General features: G+C 32.6%; 1 protein-coding gene across 1 annotated transcript; it reads right to left on the bottom strand.

The window, feature by feature from the left end:
- Positions 1 to 2327: 2327 nt before the first annotated feature.
- LOC124838986 (Zinc knuckle (CCHC-type) family protein) lies at positions 2328 to 6494 on the bottom strand. Its single transcript, XM_088091531.1, has 6 exons — positions 6372 to 6494; positions 5503 to 5837; positions 4511 to 4964; positions 3821 to 4116; positions 2975 to 3340; positions 2328 to 2607 (listed from the first exon to the last, which is right to left on the bottom strand). Exons 2-5 carry the CDS (start codon positions 5803 to 5805, stop codon positions 3002 to 3004), a joined length of 1392 nt encoding a protein of 463 aa, XP_087947657.1. The 5' UTR covers positions 5806 to 5837; positions 6372 to 6494; the 3' UTR covers positions 2328 to 2607; positions 2975 to 3001.
- Between the last annotated feature and the right edge of the window lie 5850 nt (positions 6495 to 12344).

Genomic DNA, 12344 nt, shown 5'->3' with positions numbered 1-12344 from the left:
TCACCATGGGATCGAGTGAAATCTTTTAAGTCCACATGGTGATCACAAAGAACATTATGAACAGCCAAACACAAGAGGGAAACTGTCAACAACCAAATGGACTCAATGGTGATGATGAAAAGAATGTAGTGTTGTCAAAACTACATTTGGCAAGGGAAAGGTGGTAAAGGTCGTGTATTGTTTACCCCAATCCTCTCAAGATTACCTAAGCAACCTCACAATTAGACCAAACTGTCCAAGCTAGCAGCTTTGTCACAAGTAGTTTTGTGAAAACGGGTCACCTGGCCCGACTTGTCTCGCTCACCACAACTTGGTCACTTAATTAGTCAACCTAACCCGGCTCACTTACTAGCGAATCCCAAAAAATTGAACCCAGTCTAGGCCATCATTGGTTATTAGATTTAGATTTTTATTTTTTAATATTATTTAAAATTTATGTGTAGATTGGAAAGCCGCATTCTTAGTGGATTGGATTCAATTTTATCCCATATTAAAATTTGTAACTTTTTTAACCTGACTCAAACCCTTGGTGAGTGGAATTGACTTGCGAGTTTTAACCTATTTTGATAACACTAAATGCAAGTAAGGATCATTATCATTCCGTCACAATTGTCAACATAACCAATATATTGTTATTTTTTACAAGAATAAAAAAATATTATTTTAATCCTCATAATATATATATATATATATATATATATATATATATATATATATATATATATATATATTCATTTTAAATACGTACTATATTGACAGATGTTCACTTAACTCCAGAGTTTAGAAAAAAGAAATATATTTTTCCAACCGCCATTTGCAATGCCATTGCTCTAAGAATATGTTTATGAAATAAAACAAAAAAATATATATAGAAAACATAAAAACTAAATCAGTTTTAAGAAAATCTAAACAAAGACGTCTCAGTGACAAATATTAAAATACATGGTAATACTAAAATGTTATTTAAACCAAATTTATTATTAAAAACATTAAACCATTTCGAAAAGCAGTTTTTCAAAAGGGCATTATTTGTTTTCCTTTTTACCCATCCTTTCTCGTCGAAGAATGCTTACAAAAGATATCCCTGACTCTTACTTAGAGCTAGGGGAGGGAAAACTCGTCTCTTTATTAGAAGAAACTAATGCAACTTATTCAATCAATATCTCAGTGGAAGAACCCAAATCGGACAAGTGGATAACACAATCACAATGCAAATAGACCAAAAGAAAATCAGAAACATCCTAATAAACACAATGCCAATAAAAGGATAAAGAATTGTAATATTAAATGCAAACACTAAAACTTTGTTCACTTGAATGGATTTAAAAAAAAAACGATTGAATGGATTTAAAAAAATTTGAAGGTAAATTTTTTTGTTGTTTATTTGAATAGATTTTGAAAGTAAATGAGAGTAAATTTGAAAATAAATTTTTTTAATCTGTCATATCGATCAAATTATACACTAATTCTCACAAATTTTATTTCCAAATCCACTCTCACTTATTTTCAAAATCTACTCAAATAAACAACAAAAATTTACCTTTAAATCCTCTCAAATTCATTCCATCACTCTCTCTCAAATCCATTCAAATCCATTCAAGTGAACAGAGACTAAATTTTGACATGTTTAGAGATGTTTTGTCCTTAAAAATGTAACTCAATTCTTACTCAAATTTTATTCTTTGTTTGCACTCAAGTGCAATATGAATCCCCCTTAATATCCTCTATTCAGAAAATACTTAACATACATATAAAACAAGACGCAATAAATTTAAATGTATATAAAGACCTGTTTTAGAAACCGATACTTTCAAATGGAGCGTACGACATTCCTCAGAATTTTAGAAATTCTTACAATGTAAAATCTTGGATAATCTACCACTGCATTAAACTAAATCCCAATCATGCATGACAGTTTCAGATGACAAAGCTCTAACTTGGAAGATTTAATCGCAATTACAACACCTCTTTGTTTTTCCAAATGAACCACAACAAACTCAATTCTATATCGCCTCGTACTCGTGAAGTAAAAATTTATGGCCAGGATTTGAAGTGTTAAGTTGCCAATGCCCCCCTGAACAATTGAAGGTCATATAACATTCTTTTTCCAATCATTCACGCTCTTCGAAAATACTTCCTTAAATTCATGACTTTTATGCCAAAGTTGAAAGTAAAAATAAACACATCTTCATACCATTTATTATAGAAAACAATTTCGTTGTGTAAAAATCATTCGATACTATGAAATTTATACCAAGAATAAACAAACAAACCTAGAGAATCAATATCCCAGCACATCATAAAGGGTACATCAAATACCTGCGTCGTAACAAAACGTAAATTTCATTCTACTAAAATCAATCAATCTTTCAAAGGATCTTTCGTAACACAATCCAAGATGCAGTAGCACGTTACCAGTTAAGGATAATAACTCAATGCATCACAACTAACACCAAAGTTCTTAACAAGACTGAGCAACTATATTTCAAAAGAAAACTGGATCCGTCAACCGAAATGAATGTCCTTCCCAATCCTAAGATTAATCAACATGCTTACCCACCTTATGTCCTCCACTGCATTAAACTGCCTACTCGAGCAATCTGGACCCTGAAAGTTTTTTCAAGCAAAATTAAAGCTTATGCTGAATAAGAATAAAAAAATCTGCAATATCCACTTTAACAAACTGCAATTACACCTTTGTCAACTACAATCTATGGTTTTTACAAAATCGGCCCCTTCTATGAGACAATATCACACAGTGGGTCCTTAGTACACGTATATATACCACTAAAAGAATTAAACAGAATAGCAATCCAACCCTGAGCCAAAATCCATATGACCAAATCTGATTAGTGGTGTTTACTAAAGTGAGACTAAGTTTTACTGTACAGTTGAGAGGAACCAAAAGATCTCTAGAGTAAAATATTAAATTCTATTTTTAGGTAGGTTTGACAGACTGAGTAGAACAACTCACCACTTGATTGATGATATATAGAGAATTTTAATATCTGTTGTAAGCTTTTGCAAAATCTCCACGCCTATGAAATTCCCCAAAATTATCATGAGGCCTAGTAGTATAAGGTTCCATGTTGTCTGAGAACCTGTTCCTTGAATCCAATGGTAAATTCGTCCCAGCATAGGGAGGAGGATTGACAGAGGACCCATCATATTCAGGAAAGCTCTGCTGTTTAAAACCTCGATAACCAGAAGACATCTGTTGAACTGCCTGCTGTTGAAGCCTCTGCGCATCATGCTGAAGGAAATCTTCCCACTGTCTTGCATGTGTAGCCCTTACCAAGCCAACTTTGCTCATGTACTGCTCCCTCAAATCTCTAATAGCCTTCCAGCAATAAAATGAACATTAAAAATCATGAAGTGGTAGTAATAAACAAGCAAAAGAATAATAATTCGTGAAAATTAAAATCTTTGAATTAAGGACACAGCATATCTTCCGATTTTACCTTTCCTCACTTGCAAAACCAACGTATACAGATAATAAAACTTTGCTATACAAGCTAAGTTGCAAGAAACCACAGAACCAAAGTTCAGGTTAGTTACAAGCCTTTTACAAATTATTAATCTCAATCAAAGCATAAATACCAACATCAGCATTGAAGATGATTCTCTGTGACTCCACTAACTTAACTGAAATAAAAATATCATCACACGAAACACTTCTAATTTAGCAGCTGGCTAACTTAATTCTCAATAATACCAAAGGTTTCAATACTTTGCTTTTTCAGTAAGATGGCACGTGCAAGAATGAAGGATTGTTAATTCTGATTAAGATGTCCAAATTACAGGCGTCAAGTAACCATACCTCCCGATGCTTGAAATTTTCTTCATCTTCTTCTCTGTCACGAATTTTCATTAGCTCTGCTGCCTCGTTCTTATATTCCAACTCTAATTCTTCCAAAGTCTGTGGGGAGGCATTGTAATCAAACTGATGACCAGGCTGGATACCAGATTCTCTTCTATGATCCCAGCCATCATTCCTAAACGCACCCATGTTTTGATTACGACCATCAAAAGAACTATATGAGTTTCCTGTAAAAGGGGCATGTCTTGGAGATCTTGACTGGCTTGATCGACCTCTAGCTCCACTATTTCCATAAGCTTCATGAAATGAAGAGTATGTTAAGCACTTGATTCAAGATGCCAACATAGATGATTTGCTTTAATTCAACAAATTGCACTTGATTCAAGATGCTAACATAGCTTTAATTCAAAAACTATCTCTATACTCTCATACTGAAACCATGGGAGCCAATCCTTTCAGTAAATATGTTCGTAATGGAGGAAACCCTTCAGGACGGAGATAATGCTTGAAGGCTAAGAACTTACCTCTTGCTGCAAGTAAATGACAACCAAGAGAAAAATGAATACAATGCAGGCCCTTCCAGGATAAATTTTACTATAGAAGTAGTAATATACAGAATCCTATCAGGCTATGAACATGAGATTACCAGCTTTCTAAGGATGCTGTAAATATATCCTATGCTGTCCCTACCTTGTGGAGAACCTCTAGCAAACTTTTGAACATCCTCCCGGATTCGGTCTTCAACAGCCCTCTCCTGCCTACCAAACCTTTGTTGAAACTGAGATGTATTCCGTGGTCCAGAATGAGACCTTTGGGGCTCAGAGCGTTGAAACCGTGCATTAACCGGACTTCTCTCACTTCTCTCAGGTGATCTTGATCGGGTCATTTGAGAACTAGATGATCCCCTTTGTTCACCCTCTTCTCGAATCTTGTGTACCGCATCAACACCTTTTGCCATAACTAATCTATCCTTACCACTGACAATGATAAACTTTTCATCCATCTTAATTTTGCAACCAATGTCCCTTTCAATCTTGCTTAAAACTTTCTCTGTGAAAAGTGCCCGTACATTTTTGTCTCTAGCAGGTATCCTTTCAAAGAAATCTTGAGACTTGCGATTGGCTCCAAGGGTAGATGGGCAGCCCTACATTGTGAAGTAAAATATCATTTAATCAAATAATGAAAGTGGTCATAATATTTTTTTCAAATTAACTAACAATTCTATATACAAATCATGTTCACAATACCGCAAGGCCCTAACATGATAAATAAAGTCAATCATGATGCCAAAATAAGAATAGATGGCCTCCCCATTTCCTTCAAAACAATAAAGAGTCAGCATGTGATTTAGTTTCTACCGCATCAACAAGAACCAAAAGAAACCATGAATAAAGATAGTAGTGCCCACTAAAAATTATAGACAATTTTTTGTCGGAGGCGGTAGTGGGATACTCAAAGGAAAAGAAAAAATAGGGACAACTAATATCTCTTACCCCCTCCAGTCTACTGAAATCAGTTGCAACTTTTTCCATTGAAATAAGAAATAAATACCTTAAAAGTCAACCCGTTAGCACTGGGTAGGTTTGGGAAGTGTAATATACATGTGAGTGCTCATATAAATAGAAACCGATGGCAGGCAGAGGGTAGAATTGATAATGGAAATGTAGAGGAACTTGTCATACCTGAGTGAAATGCCCTGATTCTCCACAAAGCTTGCATATCATTTCCTCCTCCTTCCTTTTCTTCCAATTCCTTTCAGTAGCCTTTGACTTAGCCTCCCAAACCTTAGCTTCTCGGCTGGTGAAATCAGTGGGAACAGCATTTGGGTCCCGACCTTCATCCTCCTCATCAGACCCTGCATTAGACCTCTTATTTGGTTTTGCCCTCTCTTGCGTGTTCGTAGCAGCAGAACTTGGGGGGCCAGTGTACTCCTTATAAAGCTCACGAAAGTCGTCATCAATATCTGGATCCGGTCTATTTGCCATTAAAAAATATGCACACTAACTGAATTGAATTCCTGCATTTCCAAAAATGAAGCAGCAACACTCAAACCCACTAAAATAAGGAGAAAAGGAAACATCTAAAAGAAAAAGGTACTCATAACGTGAATAAATTTTACCCTAAATTTCAAAGAATTATGCACCGTTGTGGATCAATTTCAACTAAGTGTGATTGTATTGGAACAGATAAGTTTTAACAAACTTTATCCATAAATTAGCACACATGAAAACCAACTATTAGAGCATAACAAACCATCACAGATTATTGTAAAGGAATGTGTTCGATAAATAACCCGCGACAAACATAAATTCATGAAGAAGTGCGTAAGCCAGTATTTTCAGTCCCTCGATGAAGTATTGATTCGAAAACACGCTCAATCGGAGAATATGAACGACAAAATTGAGACGGGAAAAAGCGTTGAAACAGCAACAACGAAGGAGATTGCGAAACGAACATTGAAATAAAAGGTGCAAAAACAGAAAAACTATGCAGTGAAAAAGATGAAGTGATATTGTTGAGATATTTGATTTGAGGAGAGAAGAAGACTTACGGTGTGGGATGGAGACGACGATCCTCCACACTGCAAAATGTTGATTACGTTTCCATAACTCACTCAAATGACCACATATCTACATTTTTCTACCTAGGGTTGCATACCCATACCCGACCCGAATTAATTTCTCTAAAAATAAATAAAATATTTGAAATTTTAAGATAATTAAATAAATATATAATAATCATAAACGGGAAATGCAACTCAAAAAACACACGGAAAATGTAAAAAAACAAAAAACAAAACTCCGGATCAATCACAGACATTATAAAATTTTTAATAATTAATGTAAATAAATTTAACATATATAAAAAGTTTATGATTAAATGACAATACAAAGTTATTTTATTCCCACTGGTATAAATGTTATTTTAAAAATAAGTTTTATTATTATTTATAAACTAACAAATAATTTTGCGTCACACACACAGATAGGACTAAACAAGCTATATGTCTTTATTAAATTATTATGTATAATATGCTATTTGATTACAAGAATATTTATCATTTGAGAATACATCAATAATAATATTAAAAAAATAACATTTATTATATTAGTTAGATCATTAAAAATAAAATAAAAATACGTTTTTATTATCATTGTCACGTCTCATTAATTCGAGTCACCTAGCTGCTTACATCAATGCACTCACGTCACTCACTCGGTGCATTAAAAATCCACTTAGTAATCCATGCATCAAAAGCCACGTGTGGCAGTAGAAGGTTCTGAAGTCAGTATTGGGGGTACAGGTGTCGGCAGGGGAATGTTCGTCCGTTTGGACGTGGATGAAAACAAAAGTAATTTCTGGAAAACCATCCCACTTTTCCTGCACGCACTTTCTTCTTCCCAAAACTCATATTTCAACTTTCTCCTCCTTCTCTCTAGAACCTTTCTTCTTCTCTCTTCTGCAAACTTATCAATTCCTACTCCGATCAACATTCAGGCACTGTGGAAGCATTCACGGAGTTGTAAGCTACGTTTTGAACCGAACGATTTTGGATTCTGAAACGGGTAAGTTTCACGTTCTCAACTGTTAATTTTTATCAACATGCAAACCTATCTCTGGATTGCATGCACCTCATCTGAACCAATCTTGGTTTTCTGTAATTTTAGCTTGAAGAGTTTGATTGAGCGTTAAGGGTAGAAGCGATTTTTACTGGATACTGAATTTTCTGTTTGAAGAACGAACACTCGTCTTAAAGGTAAGGGAAGCTTATTAAATTTAATTCTTGAGTTATACTGTGTTGCATGACTGTTCTGTGAATTATACTGTGTTGGATTCATGTTCTGTGTATTTTACTGAGTATGATTTATGGTATCAGATCTTACTGTATGATTTTGATGATGAGATGATGCATGAAAAATATGGATTGTACTATGATATGAGTAATTTAATGTATGAAAGTTTATACTGAAAAATGTGTTTACTGTAAGTTGGATTTGAATATGTAAGTCTATGAAAATGAACGTTCGTTATCGAAACGGTCTTTGACCGTTCGGTGTTCTCGGTAAATTCTTTGAAATAGTTGGATCTTTTCATTTGGAAAGGATTCTATTTGAGGACGAACGCCCTCTTATATATAGCTTTACGTTTGAGCGTTCGGCCAAACGTAAATATCTTGAGAGTTGTGTGGGAGATTTGAGAAGCCTGAAAATATATAATCAAACACTTAGTCATATTGTTAAACATGTAACTTCACCATTATAACTTGTGAAAAATCCTATTTCAAATATATTGAATCAGTGATGGGTCTCGACCCAAAGCGTACGTCGTAAGTGGCGCTCGGTCTTATACCGAACGCTCGTCCCAAAGCATAAGTGATAAGTAGCGCTCGATCTTATACCGAACGCTCGTTCTTTCCGTAATTATCAAGGAGCTGGAATAGCGTTCGTCCTGAATTTTAATAGCGTTCGTCCATGAACTTAAATAGCGCTCGTCACTAATTTTAGTAAATTCTCGTAACGCGTTCGGTCATTCAGTGGCAGTCGTTATTCCGACTAAATTGTACTTAGTACATTTTAGTACTCGTATTTTTATCTACATTCAGTAGAATGGAATCTGAAATCATATTAAGTGCATTATTCTAAGTATAAGTTGAGTTGTTCTAGAATCAGTTCATTTAACTGATTCAAGTGGTAATAACGTTCGTCTTGAAAGATGGGTCAGCTTCATCCCTTCAGAAAGAAGTTTCTTCAGTTTCGCTTTTGACGTTCGTCCTCGTTATGAAGAGGAGTGAACGCTCGTCTTTTTATGGAAGTGGAACAAAGAATGAAAATGTTAGTAAGAGGAAGTATTAAAATGTGTGAACACGATAACAACTGAAATTATGATGATGGTTTTTGAACGAGCGTTCCAGGGAGGAACGACTCTTGAATATAAATTGAGTTTTGTAAAGTATGAACGTGGTAAACTTAGATGGTGGTTCATCCTGATATTCCGTGAGTGCTCATTCTCAAGTAGAGAGGAGTATGTCATGTGTGGGAATGGCAGGAGGTCTAGTCCATAACTGTAACTTGGACAGAACAGACTAACCTCAGGTGGCGACTGATGAGCATTCCAGTTATCCCACCTGTGTGCACGAACGCCTTAGCTACACAGGATTCATACAGTTCGGACGGTCGGTCTAGCATTAGGATTTGGATGGAATTAATGGATGAATTGAAGTATGTATTGTGACTTATTTGACGTGTATTTGATATGTTGTGAAATGTATGTTACTTGAATTAAATGCAATAAGCTTACCCTTGCGTTTTCCATTGTGTTGTCTGTATATGTATGTCCGTCTTGTCCTTGCAATGATTATCCATGTGGATGTGAGCAGAGGGAGATGCATCTCTGGAGGAAACGCTTGAAGAGGAAATCATTGCTGAAGATAATTTGGTAGATGTTGAAGTGAAGGCCGAACAGTAGAACGTTCGGTGAGATGTTAGTATAGATAGCTTAGTGGGCCATTTTAAAAACGAGCGCCCTTTTGAGATAGTTGTATAGTTGGACGTTCGGCATTTATTTTGTACACCGTTCGTCCTTGTTATTTAGTGAACGCTCGCATGTTTATGGGTATTTATGTAAGGCCGATCGGCCACTTGCGAGAATTATCTCCTTATCTGTAAGACTGTTTTATTATATTAATACATGTAAATATTTTATTATATAGTTGCTGACTGTATAATTTTGGGATGTTACAATCATCAATATAGTATTGGGGAATATTGTTCTTCAACTTTTATTCTATATATATATATATATAATTTAGGAGCATAAGTTTTTCTTTTTCGAACTTTTTACAATTTTAGTGATAATACGTCAATGTATATCTACATTTAATTGGAGAGTTCTTTTAAAATTTACAGTACTGTAAAAAAATTACATATCGTTGGAGGAATTTTCAACTTGATTAAAGTGTTAGGCAATCTGGGCTTGAATAAGAATACATAATATCATATAACAAATATATTTTGTAGGTAACCATTTTAATAATCAAAGTATATGGATTATAATAAAATGATAAATATATCACTTCTGAAAAAGTAAAGTACTATCAATAAACAAATTTAATATCACTTTTTTAAGATATGTATAGCAAACTAACACTTTAGATCAATAAAGTAATATCAATTTTATATCGAGAACTTTAATAGACTGAATTACATAAGAAATTTTCGTATACTGTCTATGTTTCCAATAAAGTCAAATTTATATGTTAATGTAAGAAAATGTCACAAATTAAAAGAAAATAAAACGTGTACGAGAGATAGAATTAAATTTGACCATCTAATTTTTTATTAAATCAACATATTGTTATTTATTTAACCTTGTTAGTACATTGTGTTCTTTGGTGTTCTAATTTTGTTCCAATCGATAAGATCGGCTCGTGATATTTTTCTAATGAAAATTCGAAGTATTTCAAGATAAATATGATGCTTAAATATTTTTTTCAAAATTAAAATTTTAAAACTTTATAAGAGTAATTGGTTTACTAAAATTTCAAATTCCATTTTAAAAAGTCAAAATAAAAACTTCTTTTATTTATGTATTTTTATACTCTTTTGCTATCTCAACTTTGTTAAGTCTTTGATTTTATCAATTTTGCAGAGACGAACACGTTCAATGTCACTTTTTAAATATAATAAAATTTATTTTAGATTGAAGTAAATTGTGGCGAATTTTGTTTTGTGATGTAAGCCAGTTTTATTTTTTAACAGATGTCAATAAGTTTTTCTTTTATAAACAATACTTTTTAACTGATATCAAACATAAATTTTATTCTTTTCCATTAACATCAATTAAAGTTATTTTAAGTTGATATAAGCTGTGGTTTTCTTTATTAATATAACTACAAAAACATTTCAGTGAAAATTTATTACATTTTTTAATTAACGTTAGTTAAAAAATTTCTTGATTTTTTTTTTGTCAATATCAACAAGAAATTTTATCAATATTAGTGAAATTTTTTTGTTAATGAAAGTAACTATTTTCGTTAATAGAATCTTTTGGTTCATATTATTGGAATCTTTTTATATAGCCGTGTTATTTTTCGAATGGTATTACTCTCTATCATGTAGCATGACAGGTTTTTGATAAATTGCAACTATATTTTTTTGGTAGTTATATTTCATGATAATTCAGTAGTCAATATTTATAAAGATTTTTTTTATTGATGTCATACTAATTGTATTTTGTTTAAAAGTTAATTAGAATTTATTTATTTTCCTAAAGCTAGTCGGATAAGGTTTTAATCAATATTAATTAATTTAGGGATTAAACCCGTTTAAAAATTGGAACAAAAAAACACTCCAAGAGATAAGCAAGATAAAATAAATATAAAATGAAAAATAATATTAAAAATATTACAATAGTTTAAAATTAAAGAGACTCAATTATTTAATATTAAAATAATTTTAATATAAATATTATTATAAATGAGTTTCATTATTTTAAAATCCAATATCTTCTAAAAATCACTAGAGTTCTCTAATTTTTTGAAAAGGGTTTTTCCTCTAATTAAAAAATCAAGACCGTATGGTTGATCATTGCCGTTAGTTCTTCAATCTAGACTAATTAGTTTCTCTTTTTGAGTAAGTTGAGTTTTCAACCATTTTTTGGTCTATTTTTATATTTGTTGCATGTGTCTTTTTAGTCTTCTGTCTCAGTATTTAATGATTAGTGGTTATAACGGTATACCTTGATCGTGTGTTTTGTTATTTCTAGGAGCAATTAGAGTTTCATGAGCTTTTGAAGTTATTTTAGGATCCTAAAGTTGTTTGGTCATTCAAAATGTGAGGGAAGCTAGTTATTTTAATTTTAATTGGTAAACAAGTTTTATTTGATGTTTGTATGATGATATGATAGTTGATTTAAAAAATTGAACTGTTTGATGAAATTTGGTATGTTGAGTTGTTTGATGAAGTTTGGCTATGTTAAGTTGAACTGGGGATGTTATATTTGTTAAATTGCTTGGTTACTTTGTTGTTGAACCCTGGTTTGATAATACGCCAAAAGAATAATGAGTTTTTGGTCTAAAATTAAGGTTTTTACATGTGAAATTTTAGAAGGGTGGTTATTGAAGTAAGTTTGATGTTTAGGTCTCTTATTGAGTCACATGTGACTAATTTAGTTACTTATTTCACTAAAAATGTGGGTTGTACTGTGTACATTTTGAGTTATAAGTTTGAGTTTATGGTTTGATCTAAGGCACCTTGTTCATGGCCGAATAAGCAAATTGGCATTCAATTATAGTCTTAAACATGTTTTTGAATAAATCATAGAGTCAATGATACCGATATTTATATTGACAATCAATGATACCGATATTTATATTTGAGTAAATTCTAAACATTTGGATAGGTCTAGAGTGCAACCAAATAAAAAAATCACAACTGGTGTAAAAATTGTCTAAAATAATCGATTATATTATTTGATAATTGTTTATTTTAGTAAGAATTTCATCTTTGCCTAAAAATATCTATGG

This window comes from Vigna umbellata, chromosome 5 (assembly GCF_029865625.1).
Source record: "Vigna umbellata cultivar VRB3 chromosome 5, Vumbellata_1.0, whole genome shotgun sequence".
Lineage (NCBI taxonomy): Eukaryota > Viridiplantae > Streptophyta > Magnoliopsida > Fabales > Fabaceae > Vigna > Vigna umbellata.
The sequence above is the reverse complement of the archived record's forward strand: the minus strand, read 5'-3'. Positions and strand labels throughout refer to the sequence as shown.

Excerpts from the sequence above, each read along its gene's own strand:
- LOC124838986 (XM_088091531.1), bottom strand. The coding sequence starts at position 5,805 with ATGGCAAATAGACCGGATCCAGATATTGATGACGACTTTCGTGAGCTT. Across the intron at positions 4,965-5,502 it reads AATCAGGGCATTTCACTCAG|GGCTGCCCATCTACCCTTGG; the intron begins GTATGACAAGTT and ends TTCACAATGTAG. Across the intron at positions 3,341-3,820 it reads AAAATTTCAAGCATCGGGAG|GCTATTAGAGATTTGAGGGA; the intron begins GTATGGTTACTT and ends TATTGCTGGAAG.